The sequence below is a fragment of the Scardinius erythrophthalmus genome, assembly GCF_964197995.2.
Source record: "Scardinius erythrophthalmus genome assembly, chromosome: 17".
Classification (NCBI taxonomy): domain Eukaryota; kingdom Metazoa; phylum Chordata; class Actinopteri; order Cypriniformes; family Leuciscidae; genus Scardinius; species Scardinius erythrophthalmus.
Genome location: NC_138237.1, coordinates 13533255 through 13557087, shown reverse-complemented (window position 1 = coordinate 13557087; position 23833 = coordinate 13533255). Strand labels below are relative to the sequence as shown.

The 23833-nt window shown below is 37.3% G+C and overlaps 1 protein-coding gene across 5 annotated transcripts; it reads left to right on the top strand.

Moving 5' to 3' along the window:
* Positions 1-13: 13 nt before the first annotated feature.
* ulk1b (unc-51 like autophagy activating kinase 1) lies at positions 14-23833 on the top strand (the record flags this gene model as incomplete). Of its 5 annotated transcripts, none has more annotated exons than XM_081391150.1 (28): positions 14-641; positions 1049-1141; positions 1238-1279; positions 4909-4941; positions 5413-5449; positions 7542-7715; positions 8065-8138; positions 8224-8325; positions 8462-8520; positions 8636-8718; positions 8856-8906; positions 9605-9693; positions 11163-11331; positions 11473-11533; positions 11999-12088; positions 13057-13191; positions 14817-14959; positions 15088-15165; positions 15370-15599; positions 16451-16593; positions 16880-16995; positions 17392-17514; positions 17615-17799; positions 17890-18068; positions 18311-18429; positions 18993-19150; positions 21071-21206; positions 21287-22859. In XM_081391150.1, the coding sequence occupies exons 1-28, from the start codon at positions 552-554 to the stop codon at positions 21340-21342; spliced, it is 3048 nt and encodes a 1015-aa protein (XP_081247276.1). In that variant the 5' UTR covers positions 14-551. The 5 variants fall into 5 exon arrangements, with proteins under 5 accessions (XP_081247276.1, XP_081247275.1, XP_081247277.1 ...); XM_081391149.1 differs by having other exon boundaries at positions 38-641; positions 17612-17799; positions 21287-23833; XM_081391151.1 differs by having other exon boundaries at positions 50-641; positions 13060-13191; positions 17612-17799; positions 21287-23833.

Genomic DNA, 23833 nt, shown 5'->3' with positions numbered 1-23833 from the left:
ATTGAGCCTGTGTGAAATGGTTGTGCGCATGCGCAACGCTGCAGACCTCGATTAAATTGAGGTCTTTGTTGAGATCAAAAAGACAAATCTTGCTCGAGCTTTTCAGATGTCTCAGGGATATTTCGTGAAACGACAACCGTGTTGTATACAATCGCGAGCCTGGTGTAATCCTGAACACGAACTCAAGGATGTTAGCATAGCTGACAACGTCGGATGTAACGTACATAAACAAACACATCGCTGCCGTTTTAAGGTGGTATTTTTTTAGCGCAGCTTGATTTTATTTATTTTTACAATTACGACAAGCGGTTTGCCGAAATGGGGAACTGTCATATTTTTAAGGAGTAGATCTCCTCTTCACCTCCATGATATCATGAAAGTAGAGAGGAGTATCTGTATGGAAAGGCCCCCGATGGCACGCAGAAGTGGGGTTCAACTTTCCAGCTGCCTCGTCCAGACAGAGGAGAAGAGGGACGCAGAAAGAGGATATTTGTGGGCCAGCTTTATTTCACATAAATAGTCAGGCTGCAAAATTTGGGATCAGGTGGGAGATGGAGACTGTCGGGAAATTCGAGTTCAGCAGGAAGGACCTTATAGGACACGGTGCCTTCGCAGTGGTATTCAAAGGCAGGAATCGAGAGGTGAGAAAATATCATTTTAAAATGTTTACCAAATCATTTTCCATTTGCATACATTGGTGTCATTGTGTGTTGATAGGAATTAGTTTTTTGTTTACCTACTGGTTGCAGAACTGGCATACCACCTTAAAGGCCTCGAGCACAACAGATGGAGGAGAGAATAAGAGATTAAATTCCCAGTATTATAAAATATAGAGATGTGTAGTGCTTTAATATCCCATTACGTATATACCCAAGCTTTAAATGTGGCATTTCCGGTTTTATAAATGACAATTATTCAGAGAGATTGAAACAAAGCGTCTATGCACTCAAGCCGACCGTAGACATGCACTGACATGTTACAATATATTTAACACAATATAAACTACAAGATGAATCTGTTTAACCACTTATATCATTGACATTTTCAGAAGCATGATTGGGAAGTTGCAGTCAAATGCATAAATAAGAAGAATTTGGCCAAATCTCAAACTCTTCTGGGGAAAGAGATCAAGATATTGAAGGTATGTTTTGGTTATTGAAGGTATGTTTTGGTTGTTTTGGTCAGAACACAAAATCGAGCGTTTGTGTGCAAATTATTTTTTCTTTGTTTTCTCTAGGAATTGAAACATGAGAACATTGTTGCATTGCACGACTTCCAGGTAGGATGATTTGTTCATAGAATTACACTGCAGATGTTTAGATGAACAGTTTTCGATTTAAGTATCTAGAGAAAGTAGTTTTGTTAACTTTAGTAGTCCAAATGGTATTAGTTACAAATATTTTAATAGTTATTATGGACTAAAAAGGTTTCAAATTTATGTTTTACCACCCCAGAGTGTGTATTATGACTTCCTTTGCATTGATTGGTTAAAAGCAGTCACATGTTCTTCTGTTGACATGACATGTGCACTTGTTTTTAATGGCTCTGCTGCAGGGCATTGTGGGTATTGAAGTCTTAGAAGTCTCTCACATACACACACACACACACACACACACACACACACACACACACACACACACACACACACACACACACACACTGTATATACCAGGAAGAGAAATAAAGTTATGGTTACTCACTCGATTTGGCATTTAGAGTTTATTGGCACTCAGTGAATGCTTTTCTTGCAATGGTGTGAGTGAAACCTGTCTACCCAGACTGGTGAAATGGTTTCATTGAAGTCTTGACACGTTGTTCAAACACCTGGGTTCTTGCTATTTGCTCTGCTCTTGGGTCATCATGAGGTTAATGTGTCAGGCAGGCGTGTGTAAGTTAAAGCCACTAGGACAAAAAACATGCAAATTGTAGCCTACCTCTATTCAGTTGTAAATGCTTTGATTTGTCTCCTTTAATGCAGTCTTTGTTAATGACTTTTGAACTAATAAGCATAGTAATGTGTTTGGTTGGATAATCCCCATGTGACTTAAAAATAGGATAATAAAGAATAATTTATAATTTTATTAGTTGATACATTTTGATATATATATATATTATTTATAAAAATTATAATTTATACAAAAGAATACTTAATAAGCTTTAAAAAAGTAATTGTACCTATATCTAGTATTTTCCCTTTGTTTTTGCAATTAATTGTTAACTTGTATTAAATTGTGTATTTTTTTTAAATATATTATTATCCGCATCAGACATTAAAAATTCATGCCAATTAATTACCAAAAAAGCTGCTATGCTGCCTCATTAAGGTGTCAAATACCATTTTACCTTGATAGTCACTAAGCGACTGAAGACTTTCCATATCCATGCGGTTTACGTAGTACCGTGGTACTTTTTTTGGTTAGTATTTACAGTTTACACTGAGGTTTGATGCTGCTTTTGTCTCCATTCATGTCAGTTTTTTTAACGAAGGCTCACACTCTGGTGTTGCTTTTAAGAGCCACACATGCACATTTCAGCCACATGCTTCTCTGATCTGACCTCTTCTCACATCTCCTGGAAAGTCACACCACTTTCTTCTGTGGGGTTGACTGTCTGTGAAGTGAATGCCATTAAAGTTTGAGTTGGTCTCCTTGCACGACCTGGAGGGAAAAGTCTGTGACCTGCTTGACTCTTTGCCACACGTAACAAACTTCAGCTTGTTTGTGCTGGACGAACCTGGCAAGAGGTAATTTGCTCATCTCTCCCTCGCAAACAGAAATAAGCTAAGTTTTAGCCAGAGTTTATTTTTAGTGCATCAGAGCCATTTGGTTTTCAACATCAAATAGAAATATAACCATTGTCTTCCTACAGTTAAATGTGAGATGTAGGATCTTAACAAGTTCAGTAGCATTTCAGGTCAACTTTAACGTTCAGAATGTAATGGTTGCTATTTTAAACGGGATGAGCAACAAAGCAAACATTAGTTAAATTACAAATGTCCTCTCCAGAAGCAGTTGACTAGGGTCCCTACTGCATCTGTGGTTAAATTCAACATTAGCAGATCTCACGGGCATGCTGTGTTCATAAGCCAAGCTCAATTTATCACCCACATGAACATCAGTCATTTAGGCACCCTTCAGTCTGTGAGTTATGTTGGGCTTGTTGGGTTTTCCCAGCTGAATCGCCAAGCTCGTTCAAGCGCTAGTTGTCATTAAACAGTGATGTTTGGCCTAGTTTCAGTCTGGCTACACAGCCAACTGAGGTCTATCTTCAGTGGCAGAAAGTAGAACATGGGGAACGCTGAGTCAGCAGCATACGCCAGTCACGGATCAGCCGATCTGGCTGATTGGTTGCAGGCGGACACCAGAATGGGGGAGGTCATATGTTGCTAAGTGATAAGGTCATTCTAAGTGGGCTACCCTGTATTTTTTCGAGAGGCCTCAGCCATGGGCTCAGGAAATAACAGGATTATGGTGCTGTAAAAGCTGACCTGATAACAAAAACAACCTGTCCTGTGGGACTGATGGCAATTGTCTGGATAATTTAATATTTAGTGCTTTGACTATTTCGGAGAAGCCTATCTGACACGCTTTTAAGAAAATATCATGCACTTGTTTAGTTTAGTCTGTTCATATGTACTGAGGACAGTTCTGTTTTAATAGCTGTTTAAATGTTAATCAGTGTCCTAAAGCTTATAGACTGGCATTGCTGCTTGTTGTTGTCTGAATAAGGATTACCAGGTTTAAAAACATTATCTAAAACATTTTATCGGTGCATAATAGGCTTATACTTAAAGGGATAGTTCACCCAAAAATAAAAATTCTGTCATTTAGTCTTTACTCTTTCAAAACTTATATGACTGACTTTCTTCTGTGGAACATAAAAGAGAGATTTAATGTCTTGGTGTTCGTTTTTCCATACAATGGAAGACAATTGTCACCTAAAATGTTACATTCAGATTGCATTTGCTGTCATCTAACGCTCAATCTAGTTAATCTTTAAAAGCAGTAACAATTTAATAACACATATGTAATCTTTGGCAAATCTCAGAAAGATGATTATTTAATATTCATACTATACATTTTTATTCATTTGCAGCATTTAAAGCTATTCATTTTAGTTTTGTATTGTTTTGTTTTCATTTTTTTCTTTCGATCTCAAATTTTAATGCTGATTATTTTGGGGAATTATCAGCTTATTGGTATCAAGCCAGAGTTTTTATATTAGTTAACCTCTACTCCACTCAATACTCAACCGTATCAAGCTTCTGCAGATAACTGGTGCTGTTGTATGGATGATATATTCTTGGGGAAGGGCTCTTTTGTCTTTAACCAGTAAGAACCCCCCCGGAACACCCTAGCAACCACACAGCATGAGCTAAATCCACTCAGAAACCAGAGCAGCTGCGTAGTAACACTTAGGTAATCACACAACACCCTAGCAACGTTCTAAGCACCACTCACATTTCACAGCATCAGCACTATCAGTACTTTCTTGTGTCTGAGTGAGCTTCAGTGGTGTGTGTGTGTGTGTGTGTGTGTGTGTCAATGGCTGCATTGAATAGAAATCTGTCACACCATCACACGGTTAGCACAGTGAAAATGCACAGTGTTAACAAAGCTCATGACCTTTGCCCTCCCCATGGCCTGTATTAGCCCATCATGACCCAGTGCAGAGAAAACACGCTCACGCCATATGTGGATTAGTGTTAGGCCACTGCATTTGTAAAACACACAACACCAGTTCCTCTGTAAATATGTTCTCACATGTCTATTAAAAGTCTAAAAGTCGACATACAATGTTATGCACAAATGTTGAATATATATATATATATATTAAAGTTCATTCATTTGCTTTGATGGCCACCTGTCTGTCCCAGTGTTGAATCTCATTACTCCTGTCTCTTTCTAGGAAACGGCAAGCTCTGTGTACCTAGTGATGGAGGTAAGTGGGCCTGTTTTCCCAGTGTCTTTTGTTGTACATCTTGTCTTGTCTTGTACTTGGTAATGCCTGCAATTTGTAGTGCCCTGGGGCCAATGGAAGACAGCTGCAGTTGTTAATAACACAACACCCATAGATATATAAACCTGAATTCATGGTGTTTTGTGGAGCACAGTGAGGATTTGTAAAGTTTTTAAAATCACTATGAAATTCAACTTCCTGTAAAGGCCACGCTACCGAGTCAGCTTTCAGAAAAGCTCCATGGAAAAGCAATGGGGCCACTGGGATACCCATCATTAGTAGACAAAGGGAAATAATGGCCCTTTTCTGAGTGGCTTGTTTTAATATGCATCTGAATCGTCTCTCCCCATGCAATGAACTAAGCCCCATTTAGATGCAGGTTTTGTTATACAGCATTGTTGTGTGGTGCTGTAGTTCAAAGTAAAAAGATCAATGTTCTTTCTTTAACTGCAGTACTGCAATGGGGGAGACCTGGCTGACTACTTGCACTGTAAGTGGGACATTTCATTTATCATGCTTTGAACTCATTTTGGGATTTTTTTTTTTTGCTCACTGCACACCAGCCTTCTTTAGGAAATTGTGTGTTCATTCTTAAAGGGATGGTTCACCCAAAAATGAAATTTGTGTCATCATTTACTCAGCTCGTTGCAAACCCGTAAGACTTTCGTTCATCTTCGGAACACAAATGAAATCTGAGAGCTTTCTGTCCCTCCGTTGACAGCTATGCAACTACCACTTTGATGCTTCAAAAATTCCATAAAGACATTGTTAAATTAATCTATATGAATTGAGCGATTTAGTCCAAAACTTTCTGAAGAGACACAATCAGCTTTTATTCTTTTATTCACATATTAACATTCATCAACACACATCAGTTGTGGTAAACGGAAGCTCAAGCATGTTTAAGCATGTTCTCATGTTACGCAGCACGTTTGAGCTTCCGCAAGAACCAATGAGGTTTGTTCTTCTCGCACATCAAGCAGGTTCGGTTGAGCTTCTGTTTATGTTCGTTGATCAATGTTTAAATGTGAATAAAAGCCTTAATTAAATCTGTTAATCATATAAAGCGATCGAGTCTCTTCAGGAAATTTGGACTAAACCACTCAATTCATTTGGATTAGTTTTACGATCTCTTTATGAACTTTTTGAAACATCAAAGTGGTAGTTGCGTAGCTGTCAACAGAGGGACAGAAAGCTCTCAGATCTCAACAAAAAGATCATAATTTGTGTTCCGAAGAAGAAGGAAAGACGGGTTTGGAATGACATGAGGGTGAGTAATTAATGACAGAATTTTCAATTTTAGGTGAACTATCCCTTTAATACATAATTATTTGTTTTAAGATTGCAAACTTGCCAAAAGAACATCTGCTTTTTTGAGTAGAGAGGCAAGTCCTAGCTTTAAATGCTGAAATTATTTGCTTGCGTGATGAAACAAATCATACCGGTTCATTTCAAAAGCATGCAAAGAGGAACTAAGGAAGTTAGGCCAGAAGTGTTTAGGGTGTGTGTTTGTGTATGCATGTTTTGTTTAAAGCGGGTCTGAGGAAGCTGTAACTGTTCACTGCAGGGTGTGAGTATATTTTCAGAGGAAGTAGTTGCTCTGAAAATTCCAGACAAAACCATTTTTGTTCTTTATGGAATCTGACATTTCAGTTCAGATCAGACGGAGAGGTTGAGAAGAAATATGTGAATCACTACTTATATATGCACTGTGTAGTAACTCATTTGAATTTATAGACAACAGCTTTCCAGTGCTGCCTTAGTTGATATGCTTTGCACTGTGGAAGGATTGCATATTCCATTTGCATTCAATTTGCATGTAAAGAAGTTGTTGAATGGACTCTATGTATAGTATGAAACAGTGGAGTCAGGGCCAGGTGATATAACAGAAAACATTAAATCAATATTTTTTTCGTCTTTTGATGGTAGGCCTATGCTTTTTTTCTATTTGTTCTGAAATGTCTTAAATGGTGATGTATTTTTGTCAATGAGATTTGCAATGTTTAATGCAAGGCATAAATTCATTAATAATATATTTAAAAATACATTTAGGGCTCAGTAAATGTTTTTTTTTAAGAATTTAATCATTTTATTCAGCAATAATTCATTAAATTATTAAACTGATCAAAAGTGACAGTAAAGTAATTTATAATGATACAAAAGATTTCTGTATTTCAAATAAATTCTGTTCTTTTGAACTTTCCATTCATCAAAGAATTCAGGAAAAAGGTTTCACAGTGGCCACAAAAAAATATTAAGCAGCACAACTGTTTTCAAAATTGATAATAATAAGAAATATTTCTTGAGCAGCAATTCAGCATATTAGAATGATTTCTGAAGGACTTGAAACTGGATTAAAAAAATATACATTTATTTATTTTAAATATAAGCCTGTATAAATTATAAATATAAGCCTAACCATGTCCCTTTGGGGGCTCCGTAGAATGTGTTACTCATTTTCCGTGCCTTTACGAATTCGGATTTAGGCTTCTAGCACCAGCAAAATCTTGACAAATGTATTGTATTGTCAATAGGAATCGCCTAGCCCTAATGAACTCCTCTTTACTCTGATGCTCTTTCAGCAAAGGGCACCTTAAGTGAAGACACCATCCGAGTATTCCTGCAGCAGATCGCAGGGGCCATGAGGGTCCTTCAGGCCAAAGGGATCATCCACAGAGACCTGAAACCCCAGAACATCCTGCTGTCCCATCCTGCAGGTCGAAAGTCCCACTCCAACAACACCTGCATCAAGATAGGTGAGTGTGTGTGTGTGTGCACGCCTGTTTTTATTATTTATACACTCTCAGCTTTCAGCATTAGAAACTCAAGATACCACATCCATATGTTTGAGGAGGACTGATGTTTGCAGATTCAGCCTTACCTTGTTTTAACAGATTGTTTGTTTTTTTCTTGAGGATTTCACTGAATTGCTTAGCCCAGTGATAGAATTATGTTCAGTAATATGGAAATAAATAAATAAAACAATATGCTGATTTCTAAAGCCACACTTCACAGCATGTTCTTTTATCTAACCTGGGTTTGCCATTACCCAGAGTGTATTGCTTCACCAGCATAGTTTCTAAGATCTTATTTTGGTCTCTTCAGCTGACTTTGGCTTTGCACGGTACCTCCAGAACAACATGATGGCCGCCACACTCTGTGGGTCCCCAATGTACATGGTATGAATTGTACATTTTCTTCATTTCAGACTTTGCACATATATGAGCATCACTGAGATTATAACTCTGAAATGCTGTTCACCAGGCACCTGAGGTTATCATGTCACAGAACTATGACGCCAAGGCTGACCTGTGGAGTATAGGGACCATTGTGTTTCAGTGCCTGACTGGAAAGGCTCCATTTCAGGTACTCACCATTCTGTGAGAAGATGCGCTTTGAGTTAACTGTTTAGTTGTCATTTACAAGTGTAAGATATGATGCATCCATGCCATGATTTGGAAAATGACTTTAAGTAAGCTTGTTTTGATTGTCTGTCCATCAGGCCAGCAGTCCACAGGACCTCCGTTTGTTTTATGAGAAAAATAAAAGTCTTAGCCCAAAGTGAGTGCATATCTTATTGACTTTGATTGCCAGCGACACTTTTCAGATTAGTCTTGGAGTAAATATTCTGCCAAACCTTGTGCAAAAGTCCATCTCTTTCCGTCCTTCTCTACAGCATTCCCAGAGAAACTTCCAGCCATCTCAGACACCTGCTGCTTGGCCTCCTGCAAAGGAACCATAAGGACCGTATGGACTTCGGTCAGTGTCCTGAGTGCCTATGTCAACTGGTTTTGATGCGGCGATGTTTGTTATTTATAAGATTTGCTTTGGCCATGGTTCTGTTATTCACCATGCAGTCTTTTTGAGGTGTTTGTGAAATATTTCTGTTTTTATAGATGAATTCTTCAGACACCCCTTTTTGGAGGCAAGCTCCTCTATGAAAAAGTGTGAGTTATTACACTGCCATTTCAAACAATGTTTTTACTCTATTTTAAATAGTCAGTTAAAGGAGATGATTAACCTTCACAACATGTTTAGTGTCAAATTGAATATTATTATTTATAAAAAAAAAGATTATTTTATAATATCATTTTTTGGTTTATTTTGCATCATTGGTACTAAACTTTGTTTTTAACCCCTGATTCTTTTCAATAGATATTAAATAAGCATCAATGTTAAATTGACCACATATATCAAGTTAAATAAATATGATCAGATATTCACATGAGTATTTTTACTTGCATGGTTTAATGACAAATACAGTCATCATTACAATTTGTGTAAAAATTGAGAAAGTGCAATAATATCATTACTTGTCTGTAGAAAGGGTCCAAATTATGTATGATCAAATACCAAATGTATTTATTTGTTGGGTTACAGGGTTGCAAAATATGGGACAAAACTAGATGTTTTATTTTTGGTCAGTAAAATAAGTCAAATTGACTTTTTTATTACAATGATTTGCATTTATTCTTTTTTATATGAATTGTATAGGAACTTATGTGAACCGAATTTATATGATTGTAATTGTTGGGTACTATTGAGAAGTGGTCCGCTTAAAGTCATCTGACTCTGTAGTGTGCTGCACTTATGGAAAGTACCATCTGTCTTCCAGGGTATTAAGTGTCTGTGTGTATCTTCACAGCTACTCCAGTGACCGTGACTTGCTTTCCCAATTCAGCCTCTGCAAGCTCATGCAGCAGTTCTTCTACTTCACACCTGGCCTCTCCTCCTGTAAGTGTGTGTGTAAATGTATTTCATTAGAATGATCAATGGCAGGTCATCGTGTCTGTGCACTGATAAGTGTTGACGTGTCAGGAGTTTGTCACAGACGTGAAGATAAATAAGCACAGCAAGCAGCTGCCTCATTGAACAAAGACACACTTTCTTAACATTTTATGGTGGCTTGTAACACTAATCCGTGATAGGAGCCACATGTTAATCAGCTCTGTATTTTGTGACATTTTATGGGTCTCATGGTGTCAGAATGCTGTATAGAGGTCAGTGCTTCAAAAGCAAAGAAATCATACTGTCACATTCCGTTATTTAACGTCTATGAATGGTTAGGAATCGTATATGTGTATATATATATATATATATATATATATATATATATGTGTATGTATGTATGTATATATATATATATATATATATATATATATATATATATATATATATATATATATATATGTATATGTTTTTCTGTTTTTTTTTTACTGTTCAAAAGTTTATGGTGGGTAAGTGTGAAATATTATTAAAATTTAAAATAACTGTTTTCTATTTTACAATGTCTTTTTTACTTAATATTTTTGTGGAATTTTTTTCCAGTATTCTTTGAATAGAAAGCTCAAAAGAACAGTGTTTTTTTTTTTTTTATATACATTTTTTTTTTTGTAACAATGTAAAGGTCTTTATTGTCATTTTTTATCAATGCAAGTATACATTTTTCAAAACGAATCTTACTGACCCCAAATTTTATACTGTAGTGTACTGTATGTATCCTTGAAATAAATAAATAAATAAATATATGATCTTGATCTAATATATATGATATATGATCTTATATGATATTTAAGTATATTCCACCAAACTTAGTGTAATATTAATCTTTTTTTTTTAATTGTCAAATAGCTTTATCAGGGCAGTAAAAATGCTATTTTTATTGTTAGGAACTTTTAAGATCTAGAGGAATAGAGCACAACACTCGTATGTTACATTACTGTTGGATGTGAGTGGGTGAACAGAAAAAACCATGTTCTTTGTGCCAAAATGATTTGCCATGTGCCAAGTGCCAAAAGATTGGGTTGGGTTTTATTTATGAAAATTCGAACCCACTAGAACACGATGCAGTCTGTGCTATTTACAGTATATTTAATAAAAAAAAACAAATAAAGAAAAGAAATGGGAAAAAAACAAATAACACAGGGAAAAGGAACCTGAGTGGTGCCAAATCAAAGAACAAATCAAAAACCCTCCAAAAAATCCCTTAAGACTAATTCCTAAGCCCTCTAACCGAGAGAGAGAGAGAGAGAGAGAGAGAGAGAGACCGAAAAGAAACACCAAAACTGGAATGTAACATTTATGATCTCTCTTATACTTTAAAAAGAATGTAAAAGTATTAGCAGAGCTGCTTATTACCAATTCAGGATACAAATGATCTTTATGGTATAACATTTGTTCTCATCCTCTTATATATTTTGTAGCAATCCCTTGCAGAGATCCAGCAGGTCCGTGCAAAGGCGTTAGCCTCCCCTACCCAGGATTCTCCAGGATACCTGCTGAAGGACTCGGGTGGTGGCGGAGGCGGCAGCAGTAGCAAGAACTCGTCCTGTGACACTGATGATTTTGTCATGGTTCCAGCTCATTTCCCCAGTAAGCCTGCAAAAACTTCTCCTGCAAGATTTTGGATTTCCTTTCTTTCTCCCCACTCACAAGAAAATTGTGTCTGTCCTGGTTAAGTGGGAATGCTGGGTATTTATCATCTTTTTTTCCCCCCTCTGTCTGTCTTTGTAGGTGAGCTTACCTGTGACATGCCGACAGGAAAGGTTATCCAGGACAGTCTGATGTATAGTGGGTAAGAGCTCAATTGTTATGCTCATGCATCTGATGCAGGTTTGAATCCTGCTTGTAACATAATCCTTGAGAAATCATTCTAATATGCTGATCAAGAATCATATTTTATTATTATCTTCAATGTTGAAAAATAGTTGTGCTGCACTATGATTCTTTTTTCAGGATTCTTTAATTTATAGAAAGTTCAAACAGCATTTATTTAAAATAGAATTCATTTAAATGTCTTTACTGCCCTTCTTATTGTTTTAATGCTTGTTTTATTAATTAATTAATTTAAAATCTTACTGACACCCAACTTTTGAATGATAGTGTTTAGTTGTACAGCTAGAATAATAAGATTTTCAGTTTGATACGCTTAAATGGAGTTAAATTATTTTGTTAATTAACCACGCTTACATCTCCTAAACTAAAGTAATCGTCTGGAATGAATCTTCTCCTTACATTCTCCATCTCTGTCCTGCTTTAGGAGTTCTCTTCTGGCATCTGGAGGTCAGTGCAGTCAGGTTAAGACCCCTCCACGCTCTCCCTCCTACAGCAGCTCTCCAGGACCCAGCGGGTATGAACACAGCAGGATGAACACATAGAGCTTAAAAAAAGAAAAGAAAACACAATGATTATTTCATGTCTGGACATTTTGCATTTGTTTTTTGTAACTAGTAACTAGTCACAATAATTATTTATTTTTGTTTTCATATATTTATTTTTTGTGGCGGTGCTTAAATACTTACATAATTGAAAAATAGTTTAAAAATGTAATTTGTATGATTTTTTTACTATTTTAAATGGAAATAAATGGTGATAATTTGTTAAATTAAGTATAGTAAGACCTCTGAATATTTTTGCTTAAAAAACCAAGCATATCACAAGTTATAACAAATTATTGCAAAGAAATAATTCATGCATTCGCTAATGTATTCATTTATATTGCTACTCTTCAAAAAAAGTATTGTGATTGTGAGTTCATGAGTTCAAAGGTGAATTATATAAAAACATTTTATATTAATCAGTGTGTTGAAAGTATTAAGATTTAGACAACCCACCTGTACATTTTGAAAATATATAGTTTTACACATCCCTACACGCAAGTTGCATTTTCAAGTTAGCACATTTCTCCATGTTGCAGCCAAGACTGATTTCCTCCTGCCTAGCTAAGGCTAATCTTTTCACTGTTTGATTTCTGGGTCATTGAAGATTGGGTCCTTTGCCACAAGGGTAATGAGTCCTAGATTGGCATGAAGATTGCATCTTTGATGGGCACAGATCGTCCTGTTCTCCTTCATTATTAAACGCAGCCCATGAAACCCACAGCCACACACAATAGGCATATAGGCCATAGAACTCTTCCAGCCTCTCCTGCTGACTAATTTGTAGTTCCTATACAGAAATGATCTGTGAGATTTGAAATGATTTTATTTTATATATGGGAGCTAGAGGATATGACCATGTTTCTCTCTCTCTCTCTCTATTCAATCACTCAATTTCTTTGGCTCTCCCTCTAACGTTTTATTTCTGCCTCATTCTCAGCAGGCCGAGTGAGTTTTCTGGGAGTAACTATGGCAACTATGGGCAGTCTGTACCCATTCCAGTCCCCACACAGATTCACAACTACCAGCGCATGGAGCAAAACCTCCAGTTCCCAGGTCAAGAGGGCTCTCCACGGTGAGTGAAATCATATCAGTGTATACTAAGGGCAAAATTCCCTCTTGAAATTGTAATTTGAATATTGTGCAACCAGGGCCTGAATTTCATTTTGGAAAATGGGGGGGAAATCCCCCCTTAGGTGATTCTTATGGGGGGGAATTTTTAATTTGAGGGGGGAGTTTAGACTTTTTTTTTAATTACATTTATCTCGCCTAAATGTATGCTTAGCCTACTCATTGCATTTTTACAATGGGGTCATTTTGTTCTTAAGAATTTACACAACTCAAGGAAGCTTGATTTCAATCTTTGAATTAAATTAAAAAAAGTAGCACAAATAAATACAATAGAATAAAGATATCAATAAAGAGAAATAAAGAGAAAAGTTTTTGCTTAGGTCTAAAACTAGTAGGCTATTCAGAAATACTACAGAGACTGAATAAAGTAGCCTAATCAAATGTAAAATAACACTGGGTAGTATTTTAGTCCTGACTAAATTAAATTCATAGGCTATTAATCCTGATTCCTTAAAATGAAAGCTATGTTTTGTTGTTTTGACAAACAAATTAATGACAGACACATATGGCTGCTGTCCCTTTAAGAGCTAGTGCACGGATCCTGTTTTCATTATACGGTCACGTGCGATTTATGCTTATTTAAGACATAACCGACTGTGTTTAGATTAGAGGATACTCTCCAAGACCGAAATTGACATCATTTTCTTATGTTTTTGACTGTTAAAGCGATTTATAATCCACGAAAAATAACTTTTGTTACCCGCGAGCTGTTTGTGAGGCTGCTTTACTCTATGTATGTGTGCAGAGAAAAAAGCATCTCTCAGACAGCGCGCAAGTACCGAAGAGTTTAAAATCGCGTGACTGTTTAAACTGGTGAGACTTGAAAAGACGTGCAAATGGTAAACTTTAGTTACTCGTGATGCAATGCTGGCCCGATCGACTCCCGAAACGCGAGAGTGTATTTCCGCCGCCTGCTGCGCGCTTAACGATTGCATTGTGCAACCCATTTTGAGAGACGCGAGATAGAAGACGCAGCGCCGCTGAATCACTCACGCTGTTTGTGAAATTGCGTCTCGCAGACAGTTTTAAAATGACTGATTTGATTTTCCATCTGCGTGGATTAATTTACTAATACAACCTGAACCTACATGCTAAAGTGAATCAATGTTTGCGGGAATTTCCCGCATTATAAATGGGAGACCTGCGGGAATGATAAAAAATATGCGCAATACCCGCAATCCCGCACCGAAATTCAAGCCCTGGCAACAGTCATATTTTTTCACTTTATAAAAATTAACATTCTCATCAAAATTTGAATATTCTGATTATTTTAAGTAAATATTTTGAAAAGTATTTGTCTATAAAATGGAATTTAATTCATTACATATAATTATTTAAATGTATATTCCTGGAAATATTCCACTTTTTTTGTATAATAACATGTTTAGAGGTAATTCATACAGAAAATTAAACATTAAAATGACCAATACATGACCAATGCAGCTATACATGAATTTTACTAAAATTTAAATGATTTTGTACCTACGTTTTAATTTAAATTAGCCTAAGTTCAAATGGAATTTAAAGGCATGTATTCTTTCTTTCTTTCTTTCTTTCTTTCTTTCACAGATCTGCCACGGTCCAGCGATGCGGTAGCGGGAGCTTTCTGGCCTGTGGAAGGACAGGGCCTTCTCCTCCTCAGCCTGGTTCTGCTCTCACTTCTCGCAGGCTGTCCACAGGAGGCACGAAACCCTTCCAGCTCTCTCCACAGGGTGAGTGCCACTTTCTTTGGCCCAAAGCCTTAGTCCTGCACTGTAGCTAAAGATGATTTAGCTGTGTTTCTGAACAAACCCTATGGCTCACTCTCTCTCCCTCTCTGCTCTGCTTTTGTTCTCAAAAGTGGGCACCATTCCTGAGTTGCCAGGCCAAATTTGCCCAGCGAGTACAGAAATGGTTCACAGGGGCTCTCGGGGTGGAGGTAAAATCATTTTTCCTCTATTTGCACTCTTTTGTTGTTTTTTAAAGGAACATCAGTATTTCATAGCCCAGTTATTTTTCATTTTGTTTTTCCATTCTGGACACGATTGCTTTCAACTCTTCCCATAATATAAAACTTTATCCATTAGTTTTTCTGTTTTTGTATTTTTGGATGATGAATCTTTCACTCTTCCCGGCTGTTTAGAAACCAAGGCTCGGCCACAACAGCAGGGTCTAGGCACGCGGCTCAACAGCGCCCCCTGTTTGCTGGAGGCGACTGGTGGGTGCAGGCAGAAGATCAGGAAGCAGCATTCAGATCCAGTGGGAGCTCCTCAGGGAAACATGATGCCCTTTAGGACCCTGCACTCCTCGCCCAGACTCAGTGAACTTATGCAACGCAACCCCCTACCAACCATCCTGGGTTCTCCTTCCAGAGTAAGATCCTTATTTCTGTTTGTGTGGCCATGAGCTCCCAGTTTTACACTCCTGTCCAAAATGTGAGATTGGTTCGAATTATTATTTGTATTATTTTTTTATGTTTCAAAAGAAGTCTCTTATGTACAGAGCCCCTAAAAGGACATGGTGAACGAAAAAAATATGAGATGGAGGAAAAATTATTTGTCAATACTTTTGCGTTCTCTTGCAAATGTTTTCATTACCCCGAGAAACTTTTGTGTTCCGCCGAGAAACTTTGCGTTTTTATGTCCCTTTAGGGGCTCTGTACTTAATGCTTAACAAGGATGCATGTATTTGATCAAAATACAGTAAAAACAGCAATATTGTCAAATATTATTAACATTTTAAGTAACTGTTTTCTGTTTAAATATATTTTAAAATGTAATTTATTCCTGTGATTGCAAAGCTGAATTTTCAGCATCATTACTCCAGTCTTCAGTGTCACATGATCCTTCAGAAATCATTCTAATATGCTGATTTGGTGCTCATATTTCTTATTATTATCAATGTTGAAAACAGTTATGCTGCTTAATATTTTTGTGGAAACTATAATACTTTTAAGTATACATAAGTACATTAATATATGTATATAATACATACAATTTCCCAGAAATTTTTGATGAAATAGAAAGTTCAAAAGGACAGCATGTATTTCAAATTGAAATCTCTTTATTTTTTTTTTATTAACTTTGATTTAAAAAAATAATAAAAGTACTTATTTCATAAAAAAAAAAAAAAAATCTTCCTGACCCAAACTTTTGAACTGTGGTGCATGTATGTACTCTGTAATAAATGCAAACAAATAATGTAAAAAATGTTTTCCTTTCTAGACCATGCCCCCATTTGAGTTTCCGAAGCCCCCGAGTTCCCCAAACATGGTCACATTTCTTACCCACCAGGGCCTCAGACCAGCTCAGGGAGAGGCTAGTTTGTCACCTATCTACCAGCCTGAGGAAAGAAAAGGCTTTGGGAGGTAAGAGAAGAAGAGTTGGGTAGATTTTAGCTCCATTCCAAATCCTAATAAGCGGCCTCGCTGTCTACATAAGCAGCATTGTAAACAAATAAGAAACTCTTAAGTTACTTAGACACTCTTAAAAAGGATAGGCAGCTCTCCTTGGTTTGGAACAGAGCTATTATTTAGGTTGGAAAACTGGACTCGAGCTGTAATTGACCAACAAAGCCCCTGTCCTTCTACCATTCCTTACTGCTTTATTTTTCCTGTTATTTTGCTTTTTTATCATCTCTACTTCTCGGGACAGGTCTCAGAGTGCTGGTCGCCTATCTGATGTGCTGCTTATGGCGGCATTTGGGGGTCAGCGAGGAGAAAGAAGCAGCATGGAAAATCTCAATTCTGACAGAGGCATAGACATCACAGGTGAGCTCACTGAAACATTCACACTGGTAAGCCCAATTTAACTATCCTGGTAAATTACCTTTCAATTTTTTTTTTTTTTTTTTTTGCATTATATTTACATGGGATAAATGACATTTTAAAATATATATGTGATTTTTTCCTGTGATGGTAAAGCTACATTTTCAGCATCATTACTCCAGTCTTCAGTGTCACATGATCCTTCAGAAATCATATTAATAATATCGAATAAAAAAAAATCTTTACCCCAAACATGGTAGTGTTAATCTGTAAAATGATTTCTGTCATTGAAAGGGAACATCAGTATGTAATTGGTCTTCATCTTGTAATAAAATGTTATTTTAAATGTTGAGTCATATGCAGTCTTCATATAACACACTGTTGTTTTTCTACTCACAGCGCCACCTGGTGGTGGAGGCATCGTAGTGGGCTCAGGTAGCCCTGCTCGAGTAGTGTTCACTGTGGGTTCTCCGCCAAGTGGGGGAACACCTCCTCAGAGTTCTCGCTCAAGGAAGTTCTCCGGTAAGTTTGTTTTTTCCCTCCAAGTTTGACTTCTTCAATGATTTGTCTAAATTTAAAATGGATCCTTCAGGGTACCACTGACCTGAGTGTCTCACAGCAGGCTCTTCAAGCTCCATTAGTCCGGTAGGGTCCCTCACCAGTCGCTACCCGCAAACAGGCCTTCTCATGGACGGCTACGAGGGGCCATCCAGTCCCCGCTACGGTTTCTCTGACCCCATCTCAGCCAACCTAGAAGGAGCTGTGACTTTTGAAGCCCCTGAACTACCAGAGGAGACCCTAATGGAGGTAAGCACAAAATTGACTGCTTTTTGTTTTGATAGTCATGCTAACTAGTTTAAGTTTGAGTCTAATGCCGCACTTCTCTCTCCACTGCAGCAGGAACACACAGAGACTTTGCACAGGCTCCGATTCATGCTGGACTTTGCTCGATGTATGGTGGATGTGGCAGAAGCCCGGGGTGATGAGGCTCCCCAGGCCGACCCCTCTTCCACCAGCCTGCTCCAGCAACAAAGCCTGGTGGCTGACCAGATCAGCTCTTTGAGCCGAGAGTGGAGGTGAGAAGATGTACATCATGGCAAGTCTTTCACAACTATGAATCTCTCTAGTAATGAATCACAATTGCATTTGTTCTATACATTTTGAGAGCAGAAGGACAGTTCTTCTGTTCACAAACTGTGTGTCAGTGTGGTGTATTGTTGTATAAAATCCTTTAATGTGAAAATCAACTAAAATAACAATTAAAAGACTGGTTCTGCGTAGAGTGGTGTTAAAAATGTGTATATTTGTGTTGTGTCAGTTATGCTGAACAGTTGGTGCTTTACATGAAGACTGCAGAGCTTCTGTCATCTTCAATAAACACAGCCATGGAAGGAATCAAGCAGGGAAAACTCTACCCCTCTACCGCCGTCAAACAAGGTCAGCAGTATAGACACACTTTCTCCTCACCACCATCATAGTATGCACAACAGTGACCATCCACTTTTTAAGCATAGTTCCTATTCATTTTCTCAGTAGGCATTAAAAATTCATTGACTATGTTTACATGCACCCTCATAATGTAAATCTAATGAGATTTAGGCAATATTAATGAAAAAACTGTTAAAAAAATTCAAAGTCAATGAATAGAAGTACAATATAATATTTACAATGTGCAATTTAAGTAAAACAATACATTTGATGTTGTTTATAGCAAAATATTTAAATATGTATACAAGTCATTTGAGGGTGTCTTATTTATTTATTTAATTTTACATTATTATGATTTACTTAATTACAAACCTCCAGTTTGGAAAACCCTGGTGTAGGGAGACTGACTCATTCGCACCAAGGAACATTAAAAAGATACATTGTCAAATACTTGAGACTGTAGTTCTAATATCAGACTAGATATTAATATTATATTATTATTAATAATTATAATATTATTATTATTGTCCATGCAATGGAACTGAAGGTGTTTACACATTGATGTTTTTCAGTGGTTAGGAGGTTGAATGACCTGTATAAGTCCAGTGTGATGTCCTGTCGCTCTCTGAGCGCTCAGCTGGAGCGATTCTTCTCCCGCAAACACAAACTCATGGACCACATCAACAGCATCACTGCAGAGAGGCTCCTCTTCAGCCACACCGTACAGATGGTAAGATAGGTTCCAAAGGGTGGTTTTCACAGCCATGCCATAGAAGAACCACGTGCTCTCCACACAATGTTGTAGTGACAGTTCTTAAAAGAACCATTTTTACTAAATGTGAAGAACATTTAAATCTAAAGCTCCTTTTTCCTCAATAAAGACCCTTTTCTGCAATGGAAAGGTTCTATGGATGTTGAAGGTTCTTCAAGGAACCATACCAATAAAGAACCTTTATTTTTAAAGGGGTACTCCACTTTTTTTGGACTGGCGGTACCACTTTTAGCATAGCTTAGCATAGATCATTGAATCGGCTGATCACTAGGCTGATATGGCTAGGAACTATACTCTCATTCCTGCGTAATAATCAAGAAACTTTGCTGCCGTACCATGGGTCCAGCAGGCGTAAAGATATGACGCAGCGCCTGAAAATAGCCCCCAGCTCGGTAGACTATAGGGTCGACTATTTTCAGGCGCTGCGTCATATCATTACGTAGGAAAAATATAGGAAAAATATCAAAACTCTTTGGTCATTTTTTTGAGAGAGATGCTAACGGTCTTGTCCGATTCAATGATCTATGCTAAGCTATGCTAAAAGTGGTACCGCCAGACCCAGAGATCGTCTGAATGGATTCGAAAACTCTGGGGGAGTTGTAAAATGAGCCTATTTCCAAAAAAAGTGGAGTATCCCTTTAAGAGCGTGGCCTTGAAAAATCTGGGAATTTTGAAATTGTGACTTCAGGGTTCTAGAAAATAATAATTGTTAAAAGATTGCGAACTTAATTCAAACACCCGCACAATCTTATTCCTAAATGATAATGATTCGGCTATTAAAATTATCATATTAGAATGATCATAGCAGAACAATCAAATCCTGTTCGCTGACCCAGAGAGAGCAGCTGTCCTGTATAGGTATGAAACAGCCGCATAAACAGGCTCTTCAACCACACAGTATAATTGTTTTTGCAAGACACTTCAAATAAAGATTGTATTACATCGTTACACCAGTAGGTGGCGACAAGTGACCATTGAGAAAGATTTGTCGAAAAAGGCTGATTTATCCTAGCCTGGGTTTCCCCATACTGCCTTGCTCGCAGCGCGATTTTATTCACGCTGCTAGGCAGTCTGGACACCATGGACCAAATTTTCCCCTGCAAAAGGGAACCAATCACAGAACGGGGAGGGAGCAGCAAGACGATGACGACACCGAAGCAGTTTGTTTATATCTATGGATCCAACATGGCATCAGACTCGACGTTACCTTCTACCCTCATGTTTATCTTGCACAAACGGTAATATTCGCTAAACGCCATCGTGTACAAATAAATCTTTGACCCATCGTCTTTTTCCTCGTCGAATTTCTGTCACTCTGACTCTACATACGTCATCTGGTATAATTGAAACGATTGGCTATGAGCTACATACAGGCGCATTTGATAGACATTCATAGCGCCCAATAAACAGCTCTGGGCATTCGTAAACCACGCCTCAAATACGAGAAAATGAACACGTGGTTCCCAGACCAAGTCTCAAATGAGACTTGGTCTGACGTTAGCCAGGCTAGATTTATCCAGTAATTAAAACAAGAAGTCTTTGAATAAGTTATTGAATCATTCATTCAAACCGATTTTAAAAATATATATTTTTTTTTAATGGAACCTCTAGTAAATGACGTTATTTTGTTTAGTTATCTATTCAAAATCATGGGAGAATCGTGATCTCTGTTTGAAACACAAAAACCATGATTCTCAATTTATCCAGAATCGTGCAACTCTAATGCTGAGCTGTAAAATATTTGTTGCCTTGTATAACACTGTTTATTTTTTAGGTTTGTTCTATGTTGTCAGGCTTTTTCTATTTCTAATGCCTTGTGAATTTTAGCATATAGCTACTGTTTGTGGAGTGTATTTAAGAAGTTGTCTGGTCTTACAGGTGCAGGCGGCTGCTCTGGATGAGATGTTTCATCAGGGGGAGGCATCAATTCAGCGCTACTATAAGGCTTTGCTGCTCATGGAGGGTCTGTCTCTCCTCCTCACAGAACAGACTGACATCCTCAGCGTTAGCAAGTGTGAGTAAATCTACAGACAGACTTGTGTATTAACATTCAGGATCTTTAATTTGCGTAACCAGTGTGACGTTTCCCTACAGGCAAGCAATGCATTGAACGCCGTCTCACCGCCTTGCAGTCGGGTCTCTGTGTGTAAAGTCTCTCCAGCACGCTGCTGTTACACCATCAAGATTACCGTTGCCTCCCTGAGAACCTCTCGAAGTGCTGTGGGGGAGGGAATGGCCCTCTGATTGGACCAAGTTAATCTGATTGACAGCTGATGTCATAATGGTGGAAAAATACACAAATGTTGCTACTTTACATCATTACAGACACGGATGGACACCAAAAAAACCTGTGTCTGTAGTCAAGATGAAACTCGTTTCCACAACGATTCTCTCACAGAGTTTAAAGTGAAGAAGAAGATGTTTCTTGGTGCAACTTGTTGGCTCAAATGTCCATGTTATCAATGGGTTGTGCAATCTGAGTTTTTTTAGACAAGGTTTACCCACCCCAGAGCATCAGTTTCTTACATTTTCCTTAGTTTGTATTTAGTTTTCTGCTCATTCACCACGCTAACTAGCGGAGACGTTATCAAAAACACGTTTAAGATGATTATTAGCGATTTATTACTGCATTTAGGAGTGATTTGTGGGATTGAAGTTGAAGTAATTTCGGTTGGTTGGTTGCTTGAAATCCAAGTGTCCAGTTAGAAGTTGTTCTAATCGCTAGATAAATGTTGCAGACCAGCAAAATGGTGATTTTTGTGCACAATGTGAATGTTATAAGAGGCTCAAATTCTCTCTCACAGAGGAAATTAATCAGAAATTCAATGACCAAACTACAAGCCATGCATAAAACAAATTATTTTGATTTTATTGTTTCACAGAAGGAAACTGTATAAAGCCAGCAAAATCATTTGTAGCACTTTAGTGAATGTTTACCAAGTAAGAGCATGTCAAACCCTGTTTTCATCCTTTAAATGTCTTAGAAATGAATATTGTATACGTTGTTTGGACATCTCTCATGACCTGTTCAGTTTCTTCTTTTTTTAAATGGCTAATATTGTGTTTTTATTTTGTGTTTGGCAATCATTTGTCTGAATGTAGTTCGGCTTTTTAAGTTAATGTTGCATTAGGGCTTAAACCGAGAGCGATACAAAGTTCCAAGTGTTATTTAGTCAGAAATATTATGCCAAAAAAAATCTGTATAGTTTAGATAATGGCGGTTTTAACATTGGCACGCTCAATATTAGGTTGGCATCAGAATTTGTAAGGAACTCTTGATTATACCTCTTATTGGAATCATATGTGTGCCCTGGTGATCCTGTCCCAGCCTTTAATGCCCATTTTACTGTTTTTTTCTGAGGACAGAATGTACTTCCTTTGGGTTGTGCATGCATTGATATTCCTGCTGTTGATGTGAGCTGTGTATAATCTGACAAAGGACAGGTCTTAAAATAGTAGTCTATTCTAGCTTGCTGCACTGTTTGAGGGCTCTTTAGCTAGGTAAGCAGAAGACATTCAAAAACGAGCGGACCATTTGGTGCGAACACCACCTTTTTTCACATTAGAGTTATATAGTCAGTGCTTTTTAGTCTTTTTTCCAATTGTGCTGTATATGAACGGTGTGTTTGTGTTGAAAATATTTCAAACATTTTTAAAATGTGCCTTTAAAAAAAAAAAAAGCAAAAACTGAAACACTGAAAAAATATTTTGCTCTGTTATATTTCTTTTCTTTCATTTTGTGCATTGTTAGTATGGAGTGTGTAGTGTTTTGATTGGTTAAATTGGACTGGGTTAAGATGCTGTGGGAAGGATTTAGTTTTGCTTCACTTTTATGTGTGTGTGAATGTCGTACAATGTCGTACATACTAGTTAGAAAAAAACTGAAGTGCGTCGTCATGATAGTGAGACATAAGCTATTGTTTCTGTTTCGAGTTCCAGAGGCCAGTTGCCATCATAGTAAGGTTTTTTTTTTTTTTTTTTTTTTTTTTTTTTTTAAATAAATAAATACCACTTAAATTGCAGTTTTTACAGCTTTGTTAAAAGACAAATAGCTTTTTTTATTTTTTCTGTCTTAACAATTTGAGGATTATGCTGCATTAAGGTGTTTTCACCATGCAGTGTATGTGTGTTGTGCTTTTAAAACCGCATAAATAAACACGTTTAATCCATCAAATGTTAATCGCAGCCTACATGGACATTGAATGTATCGTGACTTTTTAAATCACTATGTACAGCATGAAGTGTTTGTTTCGGGGAGGTCGTCTCTGATTTAAGAGTCACTTTGTCATTGAACTGCACACACTAAATCTTGCAATATGTGAGCTCACCAGTTCTGCATCACTACACTGTTGTCTTCTCCAGTAATTAATAACGTACATCTGTTTTACCTTGGTCTCTCGGTATCATGTGTAAATATGGATTGTAAATTATCACTTTAAACTTGTACATTTAGCGATCGCATGGAGATTTGCTTTCCGTCACCCTCTCCCCACCAAAGATATGAACGTTCCCAATTGTGACTGTTGATAAACATTTACAGTTTTTCGTTCTGTAAAAAGACCTGTACACACTCTTTCATGTCAAATGTAAGATGTAACTCTTTGCTTTAAACAGTACAGCATCAATAAAAGAGGAAAACTG